This window comes from Acipenser ruthenus, chromosome 55, assembly GCF_902713425.1.
Source record: "Acipenser ruthenus chromosome 55, fAciRut3.2 maternal haplotype, whole genome shotgun sequence".
Classification (NCBI taxonomy): domain Eukaryota; kingdom Metazoa; phylum Chordata; class Actinopteri; order Acipenseriformes; family Acipenseridae; genus Acipenser; species Acipenser ruthenus.
This window is the reverse complement of record NC_081243.1, coordinates 4949873-4976367: the sequence shown is the minus strand read 5'-3', so window position 1 is coordinate 4976367 and position 26495 is coordinate 4949873. Positions and strand designations below refer to the sequence as shown.

The 26495-nt window shown below is 38.5% G+C and overlaps 1 protein-coding gene, 1 long non-coding RNA gene and 7 other non-coding genes across 9 annotated transcripts; 2 read left to right on the top strand and 7 right to left on the bottom strand.

Moving 5' to 3' along the window:
- Positions 1 to 2452: 2452 nt before the first annotated feature.
- Positions 2453 to 2524, bottom strand: trnae-uuc (transfer RNA glutamic acid (anticodon UUC)). Its single transcript has one exon. It is a non-coding gene; the product is annotated as a tRNA-Glu (tRNA).
- A 3855-nt stretch (positions 2525 to 6379) lies between these two features.
- trnan-guu (transfer RNA asparagine (anticodon GUU)) lies at positions 6380 to 6453 on the bottom strand. The gene has a single exon. It is a non-coding gene; the product is annotated as a tRNA-Asn (tRNA).
- Positions 6454 to 8120: 1667 nt separating this feature from the next.
- Positions 8121 to 8192, bottom strand: trnae-uuc (transfer RNA glutamic acid (anticodon UUC)). The gene has a single exon. It is a non-coding gene; the product is annotated as a tRNA-Glu (tRNA).
- A 934-nt stretch (positions 8193 to 9126) lies between these two features.
- On the bottom strand, positions 9127 to 9199 carry trnaf-gaa (transfer RNA phenylalanine (anticodon GAA)). The gene has a single exon. It is a non-coding gene; the product is annotated as a tRNA-Phe (tRNA).
- A 3703-nt stretch (positions 9200 to 12902) lies between these two features.
- trnap-ugg (transfer RNA proline (anticodon UGG)) lies at positions 12903 to 12974 on the top strand. Its single transcript has one exon. It is a non-coding gene; the product is annotated as a tRNA-Pro (tRNA).
- A 131-nt stretch (positions 12975 to 13105) lies between these two features.
- Positions 13106 to 13177, top strand: trnad-guc (transfer RNA aspartic acid (anticodon GUC)). Its single transcript has one exon. It is a non-coding gene; the product is annotated as a tRNA-Asp (tRNA).
- An 83-nt stretch (positions 13178 to 13260) lies between these two features.
- trnag-gcc (transfer RNA glycine (anticodon GCC)) lies at positions 13261 to 13331 on the bottom strand. The gene has a single exon. It is a non-coding gene; the product is annotated as a tRNA-Gly (tRNA).
- Positions 13332 to 15681: 2350 nt separating this feature from the next.
- On the bottom strand, positions 15682 to 17960 carry LOC117401761 (uncharacterized). The gene is made up of 3 exons (XR_004544372.3): positions 17831 to 17960; positions 17034 to 17248; positions 15682 to 16359 (listed from the first exon to the last, which is right to left on the bottom strand). It is a non-coding gene; the product is annotated as an uncharacterized LOC117401761 (long non-coding RNA).
- A 734-nt stretch (positions 17961 to 18694) lies between these two features.
- On the bottom strand, positions 18695 to 22678 carry LOC131723421 (uncharacterized). Its single transcript, XM_059017216.1, has 6 exons — positions 22480 to 22678; positions 21162 to 21501; positions 20727 to 20815; positions 20453 to 20596; positions 20068 to 20178; positions 18695 to 19599 (listed from the first exon to the last, which is right to left on the bottom strand). The coding sequence occupies exons 2-6, from the start codon at positions 21222 to 21224 to the stop codon at positions 19566 to 19568; spliced, it is 441 nt and encodes a 146-aa protein (XP_058873199.1). The 5' UTR covers positions 21225 to 21501; positions 22480 to 22678; the 3' UTR covers positions 18695 to 19565.
- Positions 22679 to 26495: the final 3817 nt, after the last annotated feature.

Genomic DNA, 26495 nt, shown 5'->3' with positions numbered 1-26495 from the left:
ATTAGTTTATGTTTCTGCTCACTCGATCACATTGTGCAGTATCTCCCGTATGCTCTGGCGGTTTAACAGGTTGGTATCTGTGGCGCAATCGGTTAGCGTGTTCGGCTGTTAACTGAAAGGTTGGTGGTTCAAGCCCACCCAGGCACGGTGCTTTTTGCATTTCTTAATCATATTAGAAAATGGCACTGTAATACATTACTATTTCCTCCAATTATACTGAAGAAGAAAATGTTTTCTGTTTTTTAGTTCAAAATAATACAAAACAAAAATATTCTTGCTGTTTGCCGAAACCCGGGATCAAACCATGGACCTTTAAATCTTCAGTCTAACGCTCTCCCAGCTGAGCTATTTCGGCTTGACAGTATTCCTTTTTCGAGATAACATTCTTTTTTAGAACAGTTGTAATATAATTACGTACATTTCCAAACAATCCCCTAGTAACATGTAATCTCAAAGCGCTATAATTTATTTCAGCTCTAATGAAAGACAAGTATCCTTGCGCATTATATCATCCTTGATTGCGAAATGTAATATTAATTAATTGCCTTCAGTTAATATTTTAGAAAAACTACTTTGCTAACAGAAGAAAAACAAGCTAGCAGAGGATGGTTTCGATCCATCGACCTCTGGGTTATGGGCCCAGCACGCTTCCGCTGCGCCACTCTGCTACAGCTGCCTCATGACTGAATTACCAAGCAGCAGAAAAAAAACTGAAATCGTTTTAACCAGTCACAGTGCAGTGGCCGCGCCGAACCATGGAAACGTTGCAAATCAGAGATGATCCGTTTTCTTTTCTCCCAAATATGGTATGCAAGGTATGCAACTTTTCTGCCCACTTTGATCACAGGCAGTTTTATCCTGCAGTTTCGGCTGCAAATTCCAATATTCTTTTCCTAAAGCATCTTAAATCGGAAAGCGCTCTTTGTTTAAAATTACACTGAAGACTTATTTTGTTCGACCAGCCTTACAATTAGATATGTTCTTGTTTTTAAGTAGATTTTGTGAAGCGCATATGGGGCGCTATAGAAAATATATATGATTAATTGATTGATTGATTGAATGTTAGCCTGCGTTCGGTCTGGCAGGTTTAATTCCTCAAAAGACAACGCCGAAGGGTCTGATAAATGACACTGTAATTATTTGAGATGCTGCATGTAGATGTAACGGATGTGTAATGGATGTATTGTTTTTTTTAATGTAATAAGATTGAGTTTTATTGTGTGATTTTTTATCATTTTTACTGTTGCACTGTCCCTTTAAACCCCAGGGATACTATTGGTCTCCATAGTAATTGCAGTGCTAATTCGTAATGGGGCCAGCTGTATAAAAACCCGTGGTGTTAATCAGCCAGAGGGCGACCGGGTTTGAGTGATTTGTGATTTGTGATTTGTGATTTGTGATTTGTGAGCTGAGAGCTGAGAGCACGGGTCGGGGAACTACTGTTTGGTAAGGGTTGTAACTTTTCAAGAGTAATACTGAGGCGCTGTGAATTGGCCGTATCGCTAGAAGTTAATGGTAAACTACTACTATTCATATTGAATAGTTTGGTCCGCTCTATATTGGAGTGGTTTCAGTGAAGTATCCTTCGTGCTCTTAGACTTCGGTAGTAATTGTATGGGGTTGATTACAAAAGAGAATGTGCATTGTCTGTCAGAAGTGGGATTTGAACCCACACCTCCATTCGGAAACCAAAACACACAATTTTTTTGAAAGACAAAATCCTTGCATCTGGCATCTTAGACCACTTGGCCATCCTGACAAGCTTTATTTAATTAAATATAAATTTAATATAAATAAAGGAATCATTTATTTGGTAGAAATAAAATTTAAAAAATGCATGGAGGAATAAATACATTTAGAAATAAATATTTTTAAATAAATAAATGTAGAAATGAATACATGTTTATATTATAAATGTATAAATAAATTAATAAATATCAAGCTAGAAAACTACGTCATATTAATTGATTTGGCGTCTTATTTGAGAAAATACTGAACGACAGAACAAAAGATTCCAAATATAATACACTGAACGTCACCAGAAACAGCTTTGATGAGACAAAGTCGTATGACACGAACCCTAAGAATGTTATTCCAGATTCATTGTCGCTTAGAAACAACTGCAGCCTACCTGCCTCAATACAAATAATACCAATACAAAAATCGAATTACATGTATTTAAAAATGAATGGTCTCATCCATCTGGAACGATTGGTTATGCATTTATACAGTATCAACCTTAATGTGAGTTGAGAGGCACCCAACCTGTGCAGGATTTTACATGTGAGGTGATGTGAATATATATATATATATATATATATATATATATATATATATATATATATATATATATATATATATATATACATTTCAAGTAACTAGCTTTATTATTATAATGAAAACACATTACACATGACCACAGTTCTGTAACAAAATGACAATAACAAAGACGTTCCCATACCGGGAGTCGAACCCGGGCCGCCTGGGTGAAAACCAGGAATCCTAACCGCTAGACCATATGGGAAACGGAAACGCAACCTCCTGGACATGCATCAGTAGCTAGTATACAGAACAATGATTGGTAATAAAACGCTAATATTTCATTACAAACACGTTACAAATTAAAGCAAACTTCAAGCCATTTATATTTATTCTCAATTAACAGAAACTCTTCCATTGCTCGGAAGGCATACGATGGAGGGCGCTCTGCAGTTTTTCAGTCTGGGGAATATTACAAATTAGGAGACTGTGCTTTAAAATACACATGTAGGGCGGGCGTCTCTGTTACAAAGAATTGTCACACTGTATGTATCTCCATAATGCGTTGGGACTAAATACGCAGATACGTTAAAACTACTTGGAGAATGCGGGCATCGATCCCGCTACTTCTCGCATGCTAAGCGAGCGCTCTACCATTTGAGCTAATTCCCCTTGATTGTGCCAGCGATTCTCATAGTCTACATCGCAGCTTGATATGATCAATACAGATTGTCTCAGTTTTTTATTGGTAATGCAGTCTGCCATTTGCAAATTCAAAAAATAAATTAATTAACTAAATAGCAAATATTTCGACTAGAAGTAAGTTTTCAATTTCTTCAAAAAGTAGTCTCAGCTCGTTGATTCAGTTGCTTTAAAATCCACCTCTGTGTCCCGATGCATCAGCGCTGTGTGCTGTGGCTCGAGCTTGTTTGACGAGGCAGAATTTAAAATGGTATTGCGTTCTGACAAGAGTTTGGTATCAGCTGTTGATTTCCTTGAAAATCTTTTATAATAAAATGAACACATTTATTCATTTTAAAAATAAGTAAAAGTCAACTGTTAGAAGTGGGATTTGAACCCACATCTCCATTCGGAAACCAAAAATGAATGGTCTCATCCATCTGGAACGATTGGTTATGCATTTATACAGTACCAACCTTAATGTGAGTTGAGAGGCACCCAACCTGTGCAGGATTTTACATGTGAGGTGATGTGAATATATATATATATATATATATATATATATATATATTTATTTATTTATTTATTTATTTATTTATTTATTTCAAGTAACTGTAGCTTTATTATCATAGTGAAAACACATTACCACAGTTCTGTAACAAAATGACAATAACAAAGACATTCCCATACCGGGAGTCGATCCCGTGCCACCTGGGTGAAAACCAGGAATCCTAACCGTAGACCATATGGGAAGCTGATTTGCAAAGTTATTTTTTTATTGGCAATGTAGTCTGCCATTTGCAAATTCAAAAAAAAAAATTAAATAGCAAACATTTCGACGAGGTATGTTTTCAGTTTCTTCAAAAAGTAGATCTTCACAAACCAACTGTTACTCCACGAATGATGTAATGACAAGTGTAAAAAAAGAAACGGATTGAAGCCAACCCAAAAAATGTAAGATTATTTATTTCAATATCGTTGTAGCTATAAACGATACACGCATTTTACAATAGCAATTGCTATATGACAATGACCAATAAGTAATTTTGTTGCAATACTGTATACAATGTGAACAGAATCAGACATTCCTCTGTTGCCTCGAAGAAACATCTACAATTTACAACATCTACAATCTTAGCCACAGCTGTGATTATCTAGCCTTGTTACACAGTACAAATAATTATTACTTGTAAAATATTAAAATCCGACCTGCAGGTTAACAGATCCATCATAAACTTTGTGAAATCAAATACATTCAAGAAGCAAACATTTCGATTTTCCACATTCCTAACGTTGAGTGAAAAGTTTTCAGTTTTTTTTTTTTCCTGTGGACCCCCTGGACTGTCTCTGAGGACCCCAGGTTAAGAACCACTGCTCTGGATTAAAGAGCATCATTTTATTACTCTCTCTCTCTCCCTCTTGTGGTCACAGAGTGTAGTTCAGTTAGTTCTGTTTGGTGTTTTGATGAAACATTGACGACAGTCTCTGCAATGGGGGTCCTGTATGGGTGGTTTCATGGTGTAATGGCTAGCACTCTGAATCTACCCGGATGTCAGGACTGCCCAGTCCCTGACCACCTTCCGGCGCCTCCTCAAGACACACCTCTTCAGACAGGACCTGTAAAACCCAACTCTCCCCTTCTGGACAATATAGCACTCTGCCTTTAATGTACTTTAACTTGCACTTATCTGTTCCCTATTTTACTGTATTTAATCCTGCGCTGAACCCATTATGTAGTATCTCATTTTTTAAAATTTTAGAGTGTGTGTGTGTGTGTGTGTGTGTGTGTGTGTGTGTGTGTGTGTGTGTGTGTGTGTGTGTGTGTGTGTGTGTGTGTGTGTGTGTGTGTGTGTGTGTGTGTGTGTGTGTGTGTGTGTGTGTGTGTGTGTGAGAGCGTCCTGAGACTGAGGCAACACATCCAGGATGAGCAGGCGCGGACTGGCCATCGGGAAGTGCGGGAGAATCCCCGGCGGGCCGGTCTGTTTGGACCTGCGTGTGCCGCTGGTCTACATTTGATTCATAATTTTTGTTTTTTTTTTCTTCCCATTACATACTGTGAATTACGCTGTTATTAACTTGGCAGTCTCGCTCTCTCGCGCGCGCGCGCACTCATCACCACACCAGTCATCTCTTGGGTAGATCCAATATCGCAATATCTAAGGGGGGGCGAGGAGTGGCCACTCCCTGATTGGACTTGCCAGGATTTTCTTAGAACGTGATTGGTCAGCCAGATTTCGTCTTTCGTTTGAACCTCTTATATTTATAGTGGATGTTAGCGATGGGCAGTTTGATTCTTTTTTGGAGTCGAGTCATTTGATTCAGTTCAGTTTAGTGAATCGATTCATTTCTTTAATTTGATTCACTGATTCAATGACACAAAACCAATCAATGTAGATCGCATTAAGATTGTTTACGTTGGTTTATTTGAACCGGAAAGAACGATTCGTTCGTGAACTGCACATCACTAGTGGATGAGTGTCAGTGTAAAAAATGGAGAGAAAAAGAAAAGGTGGGGCAGAAAAGAATAGAGACAAACGGCAACGGACATGTTCCGCAGGCCGGCTGGTAGTAGGGAGAGCGAGGGAGGTCAGGATGCCAGTGTTAATCATCGACTCAGCCTAGGGAGACCACTGAAGAAGATGACGCTGTGGCAGGGTCGAGCACAGCAGGTACAAGCAGTACAGTTTATAGTTGCATTAAAATAGATTAAAGACTGGGCTGCGCCTCGTACCTAATAACGCCTTGACTGTGACTTATTGCTTTTATAAAACGCTAACACCAATATTTGTAATGTTAGTCACTTTTTGAGATCTAGTCAGCTATGTATAGCTATGCTAAGTTCCGCTAGCAAATCGACTAGCTGTCCTGTGCTAGCTAGCTAGCTGGGTTACTAAAAAAAAAAAAAAAAAAAAAAAAACATTAGCTCAAACATTTCCAAGGTTCTCTCTCTCTCTCTCTCTCTCTCTCTCTCTCTCTCTCTCTCTCTCTCTCTCTCTCTCTCTCTCTCTCTCTCTCTCTCTCTCTCTCTCTCTCTCTCTCTCTCTCTCTCTCTCTCTCTCTCTCTCCCATTTAGCTGGTTACCCCTGAAGGCAATTAATTAATATTACATTTTGCAATCAAGGATTAGATAATGCGCAAGGATACTTGTCTTTCATTAGAGCTGAAATAAATTATAGCGCTTTGAGATTATATATGTTACTAGCTGATTGTTTAGTAATCTACTTAATTATATTACGAAATAGCTCAGTTGGGAGAGCGTTAGTCTGAAGATTTAAAGATCCCTGGTTTGATCCCGGGTTTCGGCAATCAGTAAGAAGATTTTTGTTTTGTATTGTTTAGAACTAAAAACAGAACACATTTTTTTCTTCATTGTAATTGGAGGAAATAGTAATGTATTACAGTGCCATTTTCTAATGTGATTAAGAAATGCAAAAAGCATCGTCCCTGGGTGGGCTTGAACCACCAACCTTTCGGTTAACAGCCGAACGCGCTAACCGATTGCGCCACAGAGACCAATCTGCTTCGCCGCAACTGAGACTACATCTAAGAAGAAAGCAACACTGGGCAGGAAAGTGTAATCAATTATATGTATTCAAACCATTTATATTTTTTCACAAATAACACAAACTCTTCCATTGCTTAAAAAATATATTAAAAAAAATCTCCCTTTGTGCTTCTCGGAAGGCATACGATGGAGGGCGCACTGCAGTTTTTCAGCCTGGGGAATATTACAAATTAAGAGACTGCTTTTAAATACACATGTAGGGCGGGCGTCTCTGTTACAAAGAATTGTCACACTTTGTATTTATCTCCATAATGCGTTGGGTCTAAATACACAGATACATTAAAACTATTTGGAGAATGCGGGCATCGATCTCGCTACTTCTCGCATGCTAAGCGAGCGCTCTACCATTTGAGATAATTCACCTTGATTTATGCCAGCGATTCTCATAGGCTCCATCGCAGCTTGATACGAGCAATTCATATTGTCGGCAATGTAGTCTGCCAATTGCAAATTCAAAAAAATAAATTAATTAACTAAATAGCAAATATATCGACGAGAGGTATGTTTTCAATTTCTTTAAAAAGTAGTCTTAGCTCGTTGATTCAGTCGCTTTAAAATCCACCTCTGTGTCCCGATGCATCAGCGCTGTGTGCTGTGGCTCGAGCTTGTTTGACGAGGCAGGCAATGCAAAAATGCCAAAACTTGCTTTTGTATCACACGACAAACTTAAGGTCTGCTTTAACGGCTTGGCTGTCTCAAGTTAGTTTGTATTGTTAATGTAACACCTCGTCGTTGCACAGTCATTGTATCATATGAAGTCTCTGTTGTGCTACCAAGATATTGCCAGTTGGGGGCGACGGTCTGCCAATAATATTAATATTGTATTTTCAGTGACTACAACAAGTAGTCTGTTTACAACAAAAATGCAATCTGTGTTAGGAACACTATTTTAGTCTGATTTAAAATGGAAATTAAAATGGTATTGAGTGCTGACAAGAGTTGGTATCAGCTGTTGATTTCCTTGAAACAATCTTTTATAGTAAAATGAACACATTTATTCCTTTTAAAAATAAGTAAAATTGAACTGACAAAAGTGGGCTTTGAACCCACGCCTCCATTCGGAGACCAAACAACACAATTCTTTGGAAAGACAGAGTTTTGCTCTATTAAACGCCCGGGAGCGAGAGGATGCTGCCTGACCCGTCGGGAGCGAGTGTCAGATTGTTGTATGTTATGGGGCAGCAGTGTGGAGTAGTGGTTAGGGCTCTGGACTCTTGACCAGAGGGTTGTGGGTTCAATCCCCAGTGGGGGACACTGCTGCTGTACCCTTGAGCAAGGTACTTTACCTAGATTGCTCCAGTAAAAACCCAACTGTATAAATGGGTAATTGTATGTAAAAATAATGTGATATCAGTATAATGTGAAATAATGTATAATGTGACATCTTGAAACAATTGTAAGTCGCCCTGGATAAGGGCGTCTGCTAAGAAATAAATAATAATAATAATATGTGTCTAAACTGCTCTTTCTCTCACTTTTACGTCACTTTTGCATCATTCTCTGTGTGTGTGAATATATATATATAAATAAATTTCAAGTAACTAGCTTTATTATTATAATGAAAACACATTACACATGACCACAGTTCTGTAACAAAATGACAATAACAAAGACATTCCCATACCGGGAGTCGAACCCGGGCCGCCTGGGTGAAAACCAGGAATCCTAACCGCTAGACCATATGGGAAGCGGAGGAGCAACCTCCTGGACATGCATCAGTAGCTAGTATACAGAACAATGATTGGTAAAAAACCACTAATATTTCATTACAAACACGTTACAAATTAAAGCAAACTTCAAGCCATTTATATTTATTCTCAATTAACAGAAACTCTTCCATTGCTAAAAAATATATATAAAAAAATCTGTTTGTGCTTCTCGGAAGGCATACGATGGAGGGCGCACTGCAGTTTTTCAGTCTGGGGAATATTACAAATTAGGAGACTGCTTTAAAATACACATGTAGGGCGGGCGAGTCTGTTACAAAGAATTGCCACACTGTATGTATCTCCATAATGCGTTGGGACTAAATACGCAGATACATTAAAACTACTTGGAGAATGCGGGCATCGATCCCGCTACTTCTCGCATGCTAAGCGAGCGCTCTACCATTTGAGCTAATTCCCCTCGTGATGTGCTGGCGATTCTCATGCGCCGATGTGTTCACCAGTTACACCACAGAAGTGCTATGGTTTGAGATGAGCACAGGCATAAATATAAAATGTCTCCTCTGCTTTTACAATGGCTTCATAATAATAATAATAATAATAATAATAATAATAATAATAATAATTAATAGCTCTGACAGGACATCACCACAGCCAGACTATATGGGGGAGTAGGATATAAATGTGCAGGATATAAATCTCGCCTTGCTAATCACTTCCGTATGCGGTGGAGCTCTAACAGGTTGGTCTCTGTGGCGCAATCGGTTAGCGCGTTCGGTTGTTAACCGAAAGGTTGGTTGTTCAAGCCCACCAAGGGACGATGCTTTTTGCATTTCTTAATCACATTAGAAAATGGCACGCTGATACGTTGTTATTTCGTCCAATTACACTGAAGAAAAAATGTGCTCTGTTTTTCAGTTCAAAATAATACAAAACAAAAATAGTCTTGCTATTTGCCGAAACCCGGGATCGAACCAGAGACCTTTAGATCTTCAGTCTAACGCTCTCCCAACTGAGCTATTTTGGCTTGACAAGGCTAGGGTGTTTTGTCACCCCAGTAAACCTGTGTATTATGAGAAACGTTCAACAGCTCGGAAACACCACAATAGAATCCGATGCCTTTACTAATGCGTTTCGAAACTGTTAAGTTTTCTCCCAAATGCGGTTCTCAACAAATGTTTTTTTTTTTTTTTTGTATTCCTTCCAGAGTAAGTCCAAAAGGCAAACACTGGAACTGGCTGCCTGAAAGTGCAACGCTTGAACTGCCTCAACAAACGCTTAGCTCTAAAACGTGTACATTGAAAGTCTATTAACATCTTTAACACAAGCATCTGTATTCCAATAGCGGTTAATCCACAGAGTGATCAATAAAGTGGCTGCTGGCTTTGTTTAAATATTAACAAGATGTTTTCAGGATTCACGCGTATTCTGAACAAGCACAATAGAATATGGTAGTGAAAGGACAAGAAAATAACAGGTTTATTGGCTCTGGTCTTGTATCATCACCCTGACTACTGTCCGTAAGAAAGTGGCATTAATAAAAACGTCATTATGCACCCGATACGCATGCCAGCGTCAGTGACACACTGTCGCTGGAGGTGAAAAGCGCTCAGTGCCTACTGGCGCTGGTGTATAACAACTGTAACATGATAAACCAGCGCTCAGTTTATAACACCTGTAACATGTTAAACCAGCGCTCAGTGTATAACACCTGTAACATGTTAAACCAGCGCTCAGTGTATAACACCTGTAACATGATAAACCAGCGCTCAGTGTATAACACCTGTAACATGATAAACCAGCGCTCAGTGTATAACACCTGTAACATGATAAACCAGCGCTCAGTGTATAACACCTGTAACATGTTAAACCAGCGCTCAGTGTATAACACCTGTAACATGATAAACCAGCGCTCAGTGTATAACACCTGTAACATGATAAACCAGCGCTCAGTGCCGCACCGCCGCGGACCAGCAGCCAATTGCAAGCTAGCAAGCCAATATAGAAAGTGTCACATGACAAGTGTTCGTGTGGTGTTTTAGCTTGCTGAAATCATCTTCTTTAGAAACTTTATTTTTTATTTTTGATGGCCCACATTGTAAGTGATATTCTGGAAGACGAGACTCCCTTTTCAAAGCGCGTAGAAACAAGCAATCAGCAGCGGCAGTGCTTCCCGGCAGCTTTTGTCGAAATTATCTTGTTATATTTCTTTTCTGTTAACATTAGTTTATGTTTCTGCTCCCTCGATCACGTTGTGCAGTATCTCCCGTATGCTCTGGCGGTTTAACAGTTTGGTCTCTGTGGCGCAATCGGTTAGTGCGTTCGGCTGTTAATCGAAAGGTTGGTGGTTCAAGCCCACCCAGGGACGGTGCTTTTTGCATTTCTTAATCACATTAGAAAATGGCACTGTAATACATTACTATTTCCTTTGGTTTAAATACGTTTGGTACAAAGGGGAGACAATTAACACTTAACAAGCTGCCGGTATGTTCTCAATTGGCACTTGTGTTCTTAAAGGCATAGCGTGCATTTAAATTAAATAGGTTCTACAATGCAAAAGCAAGTTTTGGCATTTTTGCATTGCCTGCCTCGTCAAACAAGCTCGAGCCACAGCACAGTGCTGATGCATATACAGCTCTGGAAAAAATTAAGAGACCACTGCATAATTATCAGTTTCTCTGGTTTTACTATTTATAGGTATGTGTTTGGGTAAAATGAACATTTTTGTTTTATTCTATAAACTACTGACAACATTTCTCCCAAATTCCAAATAAAAATATTGTCATTTAGAGCATTTATTTGCAGAAAATGACAACTGGTCAAAATAACAAAAAAGATGCAGTGTTGTCAGACCTCGAATAATGCAAAGAAAATAAGTTCATATTCATTTTTAAAAAACACAATACTAATGTTTTAACTTAGGAAGAGTTCAGAAATCAATACTTGGTGGAATAACCCTGATTTTCAAGCACAGCTTTCATGCGTCTTGGCATGCTCTCCACCAGTCTTTCACATTGATGTTGGGTGGCTTTATGCCACTCCTGGCGCAAAAATTCAAGCAGCTCGGCTTTGTTTGATAGCTTGTGACCATCCATCTTCCTCTTGATCACATTCCAGAGGTTTTCAATGGGGTTCAATTCTGGAGATTGGGCTGCCCATGACAGGGTCTTGATCTGGTGGTCCTCCATCCACACCTTGATTGACCTGGCTGTGTGGCATGGAGCACTGTCCTGCTGGAAAAACCAATCCTCAGAGTTGGGGAACATTGTCAGAGCAGAAGGAAGCAAGTTTTCTTCCAGGACAACCTTGTACTTGGCTTGATTCATGCGTCCTTCACAAAGACAAATCTGCCCGATTCCAGCCTTGCTGAAGCACCCCCAGATGAGTCCAATTTTCAGCTTTGCCCAACACCTGGTCGTCTAATGGTTAGACGGAGACCTGGAGAGGCCTACAAGCCACAGTGTCTCGCAACCACTGTGAAATGTGGTGGAGGATCGGTGATGATCTGGGGGTGCTTCAGCAAGGCTGGAATCGGGCAGCTTTGGCATGAATCAAGCCAAGTACAAGGTTGTCCTGGAAGAAAACTTGCTTCCTTCTGCTCTGTCACGTTAATTTCCAGCTTCCCAGCATCAGGCCATTCCTGCAACCTTCTTGTTCCCGGATTTGCACTTCTTCATTTGCCCCCTTCATCAAGGCACTTAATACAACTTTCAAAGTCCATTTCATTCAATTTGAGCTTCCAGGCACAAATAATAATGCCCTACGATTAGCAACATTTCAGTCAAAGCGTCCTCCCACAACGCAATAGACAATACACTCTTAGACTGCTCCTGATCAAATCAATAGGATGGCTTGAAGTTTGCATGCAGTGGAAATTGGTATTTGAGAGTGAAGGCGTTTAAGATGATGTCGCGATGGGAATGTGAATAGAGTCAGTTATATTTGCATCATTCTGTACATATATACCCCATACCCCTAGACCAACGAGCCAGCTGCCGGTTTTATCCGGCGGCCGACACGTGATACAGTACTTCAAAAAATAAATAGAAAATAGGAGGCACTGCAACGTCCGATCACAGGAGCAGTCCCACTACTGGTGCGACACGGGGGTTTTGACCTGCTCCGTTCCCGACCTGGGCCGGTTCACCCCTCCTTAGACGACCTGGCATTCACGAGCTCCCTCAGAAATGCCATGTCGATGCCGTGCTAAGTGCGGACTCCCGATCGGCACAGCCAGTTGCAGCACAGAGCTCCCGTGCTCAAGCGATCCGCCAGCCTCAACCTGCCCCTGTAGCTGGCATTACAGACACACGCCACGGCGCCCGGCGTGAGCGAGAGCGGCTAGAAGGCAATTCAAACCCCCTTGTCTGAAATGAGAGCGAGAGTACTCGGGCAGTTCTCCACTGACGTGGCAGCTTTTAATGCCGATTCCATTAAAAGCATTGCCGGGTCCTGCTGTAGCGGTAAAACACTGTGACCAGATGAATGAATTGAAAAAGTGTTACGTGAAACACATGTGAATCCTAGTTTTCGTGCTGCGAATTTAAAAAAAAAAAAAAAAAAACAGCACTATAAGAATGCCAAAAAATAATGAAGGTTGCGTTGGCGAGTATTAAGCCCCCCTCCTCTGAGGTGTCAGCAGCATTCCGGAACGGGACTCTGGTCATGCTGCACTTATTTTGATGCCAGAGACTGTATCACGCGTCGGCCGCCGGATAAAACCGACAGCTGGCTCGTTGGTCTAGGGGTATGATTCTCGCTTTGGGTGCGAGAGGTCCCGGGTTCAAATCCCGGACGAGCCCGAATTTTTGTTTTGTTTTGTTTTCTACTATACTGTTTTCGATCCGTAAACCGACATTAAGCTCAGCAGGCAGTTTTGACTTAGACGCTTTGCAACTAAATGCGTTGCCATATTGGCAGGTAGCGTGTGCCTTCCTGGTTAGTATAGTGGTCAGTATCCCCGCCTGTCACGCGGGAGACCGGGGTTCAATTCCCCGACGGGGAGATATGATTTTTTTTTTTTTACTGATTGAAGGCAGGTGCGTGCTGCTGTTATTCTAGACATAAAGTAAAAAAGAAAAAGAAGGTTGCATTGGCCGGGAATCGAACCCGGGCCTCCCGCGTGGCAGGCGAGAATTCTACCACTGAACCACCAATGCTCGCGTGACGTTTTAATTACTCCTTATTGGCTAGGTGTTACACAAGCAGAGAATTCGGTTTCAATATATTCCATATTACAAGGCGTGTCACAGCAACAGCTTTGCAGAGTCAACAAAGACTAGCACGGTGTGACCCTCTGCGGTATGAGGCCTCCACCAACACTATACTGTTTATTTATTGATGTATTTTTAATAGGGTACAGCAATGCAGAATGAGAGAAACTATGAGGACTGTTTATCCAATTGGGACACTTTTGCGAAGACTTGGCATGAACGTTATCCAACGAAGAGCCTACAGTGTTCCTTCTCCTTTGTCACTCTGGCACATAGATGGGAATTATAAGTTAATTCAGTAATTACACAAATACAAAACATAGTTTAAATTTGAGCACAAAGTATCAATACATTAAAAATGTATTTACAAGCATAAGGCAATGTATATTACTAATAGTGTGTAGTACATCACTGCATCACCTTGATTTCAATGATGTTCAACATTGCATTCACTGCAGAACAAGATACTGTGTTACTATTAGTAAAATGTATTGTGATATTTTGTGTTAAATGATAATAATATCTTCCAATTAGTCTTTTGGATGAGGCTTTAAACTGAGGCCCTGACTCTCTGTGGCCATTAAAGATCCCATGGGGCACATTTCAAAAGGAGTAGGGTTGACAACCCTGGTGTCCTGGCTAAATTCCAGTTCACCAATAACTGCTTCCGCATATTCTTCCACTCCCCTTCATCCAATTGTACCGATTTCATAAGAACTGTAAACGCTTTGGAAGCATTTACAGTTATTAAAAGCACGATAAGTGTATAATAGCACAATTTAGAAACACAGGCAAAGTAGGAACTACAGTACAAAGAAGCAAATATTTTGTTCTGGTTAACATTGTACCTTATTTTGCCTACAGATGGAGGATAGTCATTCATGGCGGCATTGATGGCTACAGTAGAAAAATAGTGTACCTGAAAGCCAGCAACAACAACAGAGCTTGTACAGTTTTTGAAAGTTTTGTTGGAGCTGTATATCAGTTTGGCTTACCATCACGAGTCCGAAGTGACAAAGGCCTTGAAAACATTGAAGTGGCTCGATTTATGCTGGAGCATCCTCGTCGTGGACCAGGTGCTTTTCCCTCATAAGTTTAATTTTATTTTGTTGGGTAAATTATTACAGAACTGTAATGGAAACACAAAGTGCATTTATTTAGTTAAATTTATTGAATTTACATACTGTTTAGTGTCTTGTATTTAATAAGTAAATATTAAGTATTTTATAATTAAAATAAATGACAAAATAATTTCATACTAAGGCAGAATTTAGAATCCTATGTAAATATTTTGTTTAAAGTAAGTTGGTTTTGCCATCGTTAAAACACTAGCATTTTAAACTGTTTGTCTATTTCTAATTTTTTGTAGACAGAGGAAGCCATATCACAGGTCGAAGTGTGCACAACCAGCGCATTGAGAGGCTGTGGCGTGATGTCTGCTACACAGTTACCAGCAATTATTATGCTGCCTTGCAGTACTTGCAGGCAATACAGGCACTTGACCCAGATGATGAACTTCACTACGTGATGATTCCAAGACTGAACATGCACCTTGATATGTGGGACCGACGTCCTCTATCCTCGGAGCACATGAAATCCCCACAGCAGCTATGGATTCAAGGGCTACTGTCAAACTACAGCAGCGGAAATCCCACTTCCTGTGAGACTTGGAACTCTGATATGGTACTTCCTTTTCTTCAGCGATACAAATAAAGGTTACCTTATATATCTAATTAACATGTTAAATTGATTGTCTCCCTGTTTTACTAGATGGATTTTGATAACTATGGAAGGACCTGGAGCCTGCCGTGAATCAGAGCCCCCAGTTTCATTGCAGGACACACTGGTTCCTCTCCTTCCAGTCAACATTGACCCTTTGAGGACGAGCAGCTGTTTCGGACTTGATCTTTATTTAGAAGCATTAAGTGTAGCAAACAACAGAAATGCCTAAATGTAGGTTTTAAGACCTTTACATACCACAACTGCTCCTTTTCATTGTCAATATCCTGAAAAGGCTTTCAAACATGTATTGTACAGTGCACTCAGGTTTTAGCAAGGGTTCTCTTCTCATCACCTCTGCAAGTGTTAATGTGAATAGTTTTTATAATAAAAATAATTATTTTTACCCTTTTTATTTTAAACCCAGTTTGTAAAGGCCAATTTCTAGTCAACTTGGAGTATCACAGTATTTTGCCATTTTGATTTAAGTAGTGTTAAATATAATGTGAATATAGCTTATGGATTTGTGTTTTAATTCTCAGTTTAAAAATAAGCTGCAAACAGACTTTACATTACAGAAATGCAAACAGTGTTTATTAATAAGGAGGAAAAGTAAAATGTTCTTTCTTGGAACAACTTAACAACTGTTAAGAATTCTCTATTACCAAAAATCCTTAGGAGGGAAAAGATCCAGCCTATACTTTTATTTAAAGGCTTGTAACATTTCAGCACTGATGTTAATATTGACAGATTGAACTATTACATTTTAATATTTTAGTAAATTGAATTGTAGTGCTTAATAAAGGTGTCTGCTAAATATCTGCAATAATAATAACTACAGGTAAGAATTCTCAACCAAAGGTGACTCACTTGCTAAATTTAAGTGTACAAAGAATTATAGATAACAAAAATGACAAACAAAAATTCTAGCAGCACTTTGGCATGCATAACATTGTTCTTAGGATCGAACATACTTGTGCCCTTTGACTACAGGTACGGTAAGCAAAGGAATTTGTTTATGCCCTTCCAAAGCCTGGGGAATTTTTAATTCCAAAGTCCATATCATCCCTGAAGGACTCGTATGAATGCCTGCATGGTACCCTTAATATGTTGGAACATGTGTTTGCAAGTGGAAACCGTGAACCATCATGCAAAAATTCAACAGTTGGAGCAGGGTTGAAGCCCAATGCTGGTACACTGTCACTTCCTGTGGCAAAGACAAGGATGCCCTCCAGGGTAACTCCACAAATCCCCACTAAAAAAACAAACATAAAAATACATCAATCATCTTTGTAACTGCCATTGAGGTTTTTCACGCGACGTCACTGCTGTTGGCTCTCCATTTTGAAGGGCAGAAAGCACTGTATGCCAATGGCAGAATAATGTTATTAATATAATTAAAAGTATTATTAAGTTAAAGACTTTTAAATTGTATCACTGATTATTTTGAAATATGTATGCACAAACTGGTTTACACTCTACAGATTTAAGTGATGCTTCGTATTTTTTTTAATCCTTATATAAAGTTATTATAATATACGTTTTATGAGCCAGTCCAATTAACTACGTATAAACGTTTACATAGAAGTACTGTAACTAACTGTATATAACGTCATTCATATTAGTTTTGTATTTTTAAACAAAGTACTGAAAATGTAACATGTTTAAACCTTGGTCTGATAACAAATAATTTATCTAAATGTCAGGCAATCAATAATAATAATAATAATAATAATACGCAAGCATTTTATTCATGATACAATTGTTTGTTGACATGTACCTGCTGAGAGCTACATTTTCCATCAAGAACCCTCACATGACTGTTTTAAATTGTATATAAACTTCTTAAATGTATACTACTATATTGAGATGCTAGTTCAATTTGGATACACAACATCTTATTGAAATTGCATTTAAAATAAAACGTACTCTCTACATGCAAGAGATAATCCCTCCAATGACATACTGCTTCATTTTCTCTCTCAAACTTGTTACTCCCACAGTCAGATCGCTGCTCTTTGAATAGCTCTTCAAGCACATCAGCAGTCAGCTTCTCTGTCGATTGACAGAAAATAGGTTTGAAGGTTTCAGGGTGGGCCTTCATAGAATCCATTACACAGAGAGAACGGAGTCCTTCTTGCAACCTGTGCAAAATATTTGAATAATGAATGTTCTGAATTAGTAATACAGTAGACACTTGAAAAAAAGATGTACATACCCCAATGCAATGCTTGTTTTCACAGCATATAAAATATTCTCTTCAATAATAATGTAGATTTTGTTTTTAAATATATAAAACAAACCACTGGCTTTCTTCAATACATTAATTATTTCATTTAGTAGCCCAGAGGTGGGGAGGGGGAATGTGATTCTGAATGTATTAGTATAAATATGCAGCTTGGTGCTAGTCACAACATATAATACGTGATATTTCTTCAGCACAATATAGGGACAAAGTAGATTCAGTTTGGTTTTCAATTCAGTACACATCTGCACGCTACATAATAACATAGACAACTTTGATTAAACTTCTCAGAACACATTTAATATTCTAAAGAAAATTAATATAAAAATGAGGCTGTGAATTTAAAAGGCTGAGTCTGTGCTTTGCCTGGCTGAGTTTAGGAATGGAATGAGTCGACTGTATAACTTTTTTGTAACTATGGAGCATCAACATTAGGTGGATACTGTTCTTTGTAATATTAGATTTTTTGTAAAACGCATACCTTTCAAACTGTGTTCTTGTTCGCTGAAGAACATACCAGTCGATCACGTCTTGCACTTCAACATTTTTATTTTGAAGTGTGATGTTTTTCAGACACCCAGCCAGGCTCAGCAGGTTTACAGCGCTCATAACCGCCTCGTCCAGTTCCTTTTTAATTGTCTGACTTTGAAATAGAGAAAATAAATTGAAGCAAAATATAAATCCAAGGGTCAGCATCCACAACAAATCCTCTTCAGTCCTGACATCCAATATTTATTTTTTATAGATATAACCTGTTAATTTATGTTTCTGGGTTTAGGACAATTTATTTGCATAAAAAAAATATCAATATACTTGTTTTAAATACATACAAACATCCACTAAACAAGGAATGCAACGGAAGAGGACATATAATGAGCTGCATTCTGAGAAGCTAGGCAAGAATGAGAGTACACATGATTTCATTAAAACCTTTTTTCAAGTTTAAGCAATGCTTCAAATAATCCACTTTGAAACATTACAGTTTTTTTTTTATTTAAAAAAGGGCATAGGGGTGCTCCTTGACCAGCCAACAGCTTAAACACAAATATTTTGGGGCGTAGATACAAATTCCATACAGACACAAACAACAAAAATATACATTGAACTTTAGTATCAATCAAAACTCAATTACTGCATTTCATTTCCAATGTATTATATTCCCAGATACATACAGATTAAAAATAAAAGCCTATCAAAACGGTTTTCATCAGCTAAGTACATCTCGGAAGCTAAGCTGTGTGGAAATGAATGGCAACAACTGACTGAATCATGAATATGAAAGTGCAATGTGTCTGTTTTGTTGTTTAAAAACAAGGCTTAAAAAAACTGGTACCTTTCCTTCACTATCCAATTGTGTACATATGCTACACTCCTACCTCTGACAGCTGACATTTAATATCAGGGTCTGTTATATCCTCGATTGCAGCATGCACGTTGTCTGGACCTAACGCTACTGCCTGGAACAACACTGGGGCAAAGAAATGTGGAGATGGTCCTCCATGTACGATGCTCATAGCAATCAACTGTCCTGCATAGAAATAGCTGTTTTTCAAAGCTACCAGAAAGAAAAAAATTGAATATTACTTATGAAGCAAATGTATTTTGAAGGATTGCATGTTATAGTTGGCTATGGGGTAACATAATGCCCGTGATTTCAATGGAAATCGTAGTTAATAACAGCATTTTCATGCAATTGCATTTGTTATGTATAATATATTTGTTTCTGTCATGCAAACAACATTCTACCAAAGCAGCTTCTGAAAAACGCTTTAATTTTCAGAAATAGTGCTGGTTGATTAAATTTGCTTTGCATCATGCGCGGCTCCAGAGAAACAATTGTATCTAATGTCATCACACGTCCTTCTGTTCTCTTTTGAAAAATACATACTGTGAACATTTGGCACACCATATCTACTACTGGATTTTTATAATTTAGTTTTCAGCACATAAAATGAAATTGATTTACACACTTACACTCTGCATGGCATGAGAGAGTACGTTGATTTTCTGGACCATCAAACATAGGGCTGTTTCTTAGATGTTGCAGCACTAGTCTGAAAAACTCCCTCATTGGCCCTCCCAAATCCACTGCTCCTTCCGAAACACCAGCATCATCTGTGAATTTCACATCAACTCTTTTGTTGGTTGAAAAGTTTGGCCTCCTTACAGCACCATCCCACTCATTTCTTCTGTTTAAGTTGAAGCGAATGACTTCTTCATTGATTCCAACTCTCAGAGATTGTAGGATATCTTCCACACTAAAATATAGGAAAAGATGAAATTCGAGCAATTAAGTAACAATCAATAAATCACATCACATACGTTAGAGAGGTTTCTTAAAATCAAGAGAGGGGGAGTATTAAAATGACCACATTTTTGCATGTGGATGGTCAATTGGAGAAAGAGTAATGTTTCATGTGAATACACATCAAACACAGCTATTACTAAAGATTAAATCTGACCTCTGCCATCCCATAATCTGGCACAACACAAAGTGTTTACTCTCCTATGGGTGGTGGTCATTGTGTTACAATGTTACATTCACAGAACATGGTGGTGTTCATAAATATCATGACAAAGAATTCTATGACAAAAAGTTATTTAAATGAATTAATTCTAACCATACATTTAAAATATACAGTCACCAAGCAAATATTAATTTAGTTGATGAAGACATCTGTTCCTCAAGACTCAATGAATAAGACTTGCAACACTTACTTAACAGCTGCATGCGAGCTTTCCTTTAGCGATTCCTCTAGAGCTCTATTCAGCTGCTCTTCTTCAGAACCACTAAATACATTGTCTTCACTGACAAGGTCCACATAGTCTCTAAGAAACAAAAGAATAAATAAGAAATTCAGACCACTATAACACTGATAGCATTGGAAGCTCCATTCTTACTTTCCTTCTGCAGTAACAGTCCTTTGATAGTAAAAGTCTTTTAAATTACATCAATGTGAGACATTGTGTTGTGCACAACAGAAATTACTGGCACGGAAACAAACATCGTACTCAATATTAATGTTAAAAAATAAAAAAAATATTTTAATTATATAAAAATGACAATTACTTACGAGTACTCCACATTGAAAACATTACATACCTGTACAGTCCACTACAAGAAGCATGGTGCTTGTTGTAATAATTTTGAACATGGGATGTGTTGTCATGTGATGACATAGATGGTTGAGTCTCTTCAGATATCTCCATAACGACATCATCTTCCAAATCAGTGTCATCAGGCTGTCTGAAAACAGTTAACAAAGACATAGATGTGTTGAATGTCAAAACATATTTACCACAGATACAAGTCAACCACTATGTTGTAAAAAGAAATGAGCAATTTAAATTACAAACACACCAGAAAAACAGATGACCTTCCACAGTTTTCAATGTGTTCTGAAAGGCATTGCATAGGGATATCTTTTTCACACCTCTTGCACTTCTGCATGACCACCTCTTGACACTACAACAAACAAACACACATTTATTTTTAACATGCTTCATTTTTATAGTATGTGTTACATGTGCATTTACACCTTAACCCAGTGATCTCCAGTCCTGATCGTCGAAGGCCATAGTCCAGCAGGTTTAATGCAATAGATATTGCTCAAAAAGAGACGGTAAGAGCGTGCCAGTGAAGAAATATGTTGAGAGTTGGAAAGGGAGGAATCAAAGGTGACACCAAGGTTTGGGCAGAGGAGGAAGGGGAAAGGGTGATAGAATCAAGGGAAATTCAGATAGAAAGGTCTGTAGAGGGAGGCGAAGAAGAAGGAATATAGAGGAGATCAGATTTTGACAACTGTTCTTACCTCTTCAGCCTCACGCTTCGCAATGCTCTCCAGGTTTTTCTGAAGTGGTCGAATATAGGCCATTGCCTGGTTCAGGCCACTCTCAGTTCTCTCACAGAAACAGAGTTTCACATAGTTCAGAAAATCCTCAATTTTTGTCTGCAAATGTTATTTTTTTCCTACCAAGGCCTGAATTCTGTAAACCAATGCAGTCTTCTCCACTGGGCACAGTTTGAACATTGGTCTCTGCTAAGCAAAAGAAATCATGTGTCCGGGTTTCACTGTGTGTAGTTTTCCGTTTACACTTTCCAGTGTTCTGGAACATCTTTTGCCCCCTTGCCCGATCACATGGCTGAAACAGCTGCACAATATTTCTTTGAATGTGGTCATTTCTATCTACAGTGCAGGGAATCGACTGCAGGGGTTCCTTGTTGTACTTCAGCTAGTGAGGTTTGCATGTTGTTAAACAAACCGCTAAAAGAACTGGGTGAACACATCCCAGTACCAGTCTGTGATCCTGAGCCAGCAGTGGCTGTGCTTTCTGACACTCTCTTCAAAATCCTTGCAGCTTCTTGAAGAAGTCGAGCAGCCTCAACATTGGCACTCTCACCACTACAAAAGGAATGGAACTGAAATCATATATTCACATAAACTAAAATAAAATTAATTAATTTAGCAGATGCTTTTATCCAAAGCTATTTACATACGGGCCAACGGCAGCGCCCCACCCGGGAATCAAACCTCAAACACTTGGTTGCAAGTCCAGAATCCTAACCACCACTCTACACTGTCGCACTGATAAATGTGTATATATATATATATATATATATATATATATATATATATATATATATATATATATATATATATATATATATATATATATATATATAATGAATGCTGCGAGTATTTTACACACACAACTGCAGCACTTGTTTGACCTCACAAGAACTAGGAGAACCGTCCTGCTTACACCCTTGTGCTACTCCAAGTATTGATCAGCTTTAAAATAAATTTAAAAAGAAAACTTAACTCTAAATACCTGTACATCTAGCAAGTAATTAATACAAATGATAGGTACATTGGTACAATAAAATACAAATCTTAAGTCAACCGGTACAACTGTATAATAAAGCTACTGATGCAACATCTCATACAGGTCGCTGCAGTAGACGAGGGGAAATTCATTCTTGAAATACTCATTTTTACCCACTTCCCCCGCCAAAAAAAATTAAAATAAAATAACTTGCCTTGATACACGTCTGTCTCTTAATTCGACCAGAATACTGTACCTACTGTAATAATAATCAAAAACCCATCACGATTTTCCAATACTTACTTTTAAATACAGGTACCAATACCCACCCACCACCGTTATATACACTATATACTAGAAAACAAAAACAAAAAAAACAGTGACAAATGTGGGCACTATACTCTCTCAGATCATTATAAGTTGGTTATATATAGCTAAATTGTATCATGCATCGTCTATGTTATGAGCACATGTGATCGAGTATTAATTCTTATACAATAACAAACGAATATAAAAAGAAAACTCGGGAAAAAAAATCGAACTTGCCTTAATTCAGGTCTATCCGGCACCTGTAACGTGAGCGATGCACCAGGAGGATTGTGGGTCCACAGTTTCCATGGCAACCCTGGTAAACGAATACGGACTTCATGTTAATGATCCGCAAGCAGAATACCATGTTGCATAATCACAATCAGCAAGCAGAATAACATGATCATAATCATGATCATGATCTGCAAGCAGAATACCATTGCGGAAGTGCATCTTAATTTAGGCACGGATCACCCTCCATAAGTATCATGTGACACACTTGCAGAAATTGAATGTTAAGCAACATTAATGACGTCCAGCTGCGAATCATGACCACAAGGTGTCAGTAATAGATTGGCTAGTAACCCAGCTAACACAATGATGTACCCAGAACGTTAGGAGAATGTTATTCGAAAGTCAGGATAACATGAAGTAATTTTTAAAGAACATTTTTTTGGAAGGTTTTCGTAATGTTACGAGAACGTTCGTAACTAATGTTATAAAATAACATTGACGCTGCTTTCAGGTAACATTGCCAACGACACAAAATGATGAATTTATTCCCAGTTAATTAGGGTCCCTCTTGTAAATGTACTCCCTACTATCCTACCCGCCAATCTCCCGATCCTGCTCTCCTACAGCAGCGGCCTCTTCAATAAACACAAACACACAACTAACCCAATTACATGAGAGTATTCAATTTTCAGCCTCCTACCACATTCGCTGATTTTTGAGAGCCTTCCTAATTGTTCCAATTTTCCGTAGGCTTAAAGCAGTGGTCGACTTATTTTAATTGCTAAAAATCAAATCATCTCCAACAGCAGCGGTCGGCTATTTTCGCCGGTTTCTGGGGTTGCTTCTAAACGGGACTGGACTTAAATTTCAATAAAAACTGGAAAAATGGGGGTGTTCTAAAACTTTTGACCGGTAGTGTGTATATATATATATATATATATATATATATATATATATATATATATATATATATATATATATATATACACACACACATACAGACATACATACATACCTCAGGAATGTTAAGTAATTAGCTTTTTAAACAATCGCCATTGTTTAGATATTTTTTCCATCTACATTAACTTCATTGTTTTTTTTAAAAGAGAAAAGCTTCTGCACGACATTTCTGTGTAAATAAATCGAAGTCCCTGCATCACCATATTGCTGAAAACAAGAGAAAACAGCAACACGGTTCAGAGATACTCGTGGAAAAACAAATAGCCTGGGAGTGAGGTGATGAAGTTACTGCAGGAGCAATCTCCCAGTTCATTAATGTCTAACAATAATAATAACCCTCCAGGGAGGGGGCATCCAACATAGTCAATCTATCTAAAAACTTCACACCAACAGAGAGTCAAAACAGCCTTTTGGGCAAAGGCCTCTCCTTCATACCCACACTGCAAACTAAAGCAAAACAGAAGCAGACACTGCGAGCAGAAACACAAGATTACCATAGGAGGCTAAAAATTGCAACCTTCTTTGAAGAGGAAGAAGACTCAAATCACATACCCTTCCTACCCAAATCCAACTGGGAACCAAATAACAACCAAGTTCCACAGGACATCACAGAGATTATTCTTGAAGATCTAAAAACAATACACAGCCTTAACCCAGGTAACTACAGAACAGAAGACAACCTAACAGCACCAGAAAGGATAGCACTTAAGGAATTACAAAAACATACCGACATCATTTTCAAACCAGCAGACAAGGGCAGTTCAATAGTAATAATGGATAGAGAAGACTACATCTTTGAAGCCAACAGGCAACTAAATAATCTAGAACACTACAGGAAATTAGACGCACCAGTTTATCTTGATTCTGCTCAGGAAATTAATAGAATAATACAAACACTAACAGACCAAAAAATAATTACTAGAAAACAGGCACACTATCTCAAGGGGGCAGACACACCCAGAGCACACATTTTTTACATGCTACCAAAAATACACAAATCGCCAGACACATGGACTATCCCACACACCATACCACCAGGCAGACCGATAGTATCGGATTGCAACAGTGAATCATATAGAATTGCAGAATACATAGACCACTTTTTAAACCCCCTATCCACCAAACACACTAACTACCTCAAAGACACATATGACTTCATAGAAAAAATTAAAACACTCAAACTAGCAGAAACAGCTTTTCTCTTCACAATAGATGTAGACAGCTTGTACACAAACATAGAGACCAACGCAGGCATTGCAGCTATCAGGAAATGTCTAAATCTAAATCCGGATCCAACCAGACCAGACGAGGAACTGATCAAACTCCTGGAAATCAGCTTAACGAAAAACAACTTTGAATTCAACAACCAATTCTACCGCCAAACCAAAGGAACAGCGATGGGGAAACTCTTTGCGCCATCATATGCTAACATCTACATGGTCGATTGGGAAGAAACAATCCTCCCCAGATGCCCACACAGACCAATGCACTATTTCAGGGACCTAGATGACATTTGGGGCACTTGGACACATAGCATGGAGAAATTTACACATTTCATCTCGTTACTTAACACACACCACCAGTCCATCAAAGTAAAATACACCACACATAACAGTGAAGTAAACTTTTTAGACACCACCACTTACAAAGGATCACATTTTTCACAAACACACCAACTAGACACCAACGTATATTTTAAAGAAACTGACACACACACTCTACTACACAAAACCAGCTATCACCCTAAACACACGTTTAGAGGTTTAAATATATTAATATATTCTTCGCTTATGTCCTCACTGACACACTCGCTGATATCTCTGATTCAGTGAGAGCCTGGAGCAGCTACACAAGGTAACAACACAATAAACACAGACAATGCTATATACAGACACGCACACAGTGAGAGGCTACACAAGGTAAACTGAACACAATAAACATAGACACTGCTATATATAGACACACACACACAGTGAGAGGTAGAGCAGTTACACAAGGTAAAATGAACACAATAAACACAGACAATATTACATACAGACACACAAATACAGCATACACACACACACACACACACACACACACACACATACTGGTACAATATGTATCGGATTTAAAAGTATGTTCTGTACTACAGTCCATGTGTCGTCTCTTTTGGCAATTGATAGTTTCAAAATAATATTGCTATGAATTAAAATACTTCTTTTGAAAATATAGTACTGTACTGACAAAACCAATACTGTATAGCTAAATGGAAACCAACTTATTTTAAAATACAGTCCTTTCAGTTATGTATTTTTGACATTGTATGTTTGTGTTCCCTGAAAAATCGGACAGGCATTTGTCTTTTACTGCTGTGTTATTCCCCCAACTTTTACGCTAACACATTTCAGTGGAAGAATCAATGAAAGACTCCTCTGGATGAAAAACTATACTAACAGGGGAACAGTCTTCAGATAGTTAAACAGTGCCAAAGAAAAGTAAAATACGTGCTACAATATACATCTCCCTGTATAGTTCCTCAAACCCAAGTCATAATTTTTCATTCCATACAAAATGTGTGTGTGTGTTTGTGCAGGGCAGGGGGGTGTTGAAGTGGGAGGGGGCAGGTTACAACGTGCTCCCCTACATACACGTCAAATCAGATAAAATAATCAAATCTGCGTCACACTCGTTTAACCCTTGCTGATGTGTGAGTGCTGATTGTATTTGAACCGTGAGTAGCTGTTTGTTAAGGTAGTTAGTAACACTTGTGATTGTATTCAATTGATTCTTTTTATATCCATGATTGTCTTGATTTCAGTGCAGTTAGCTAATGC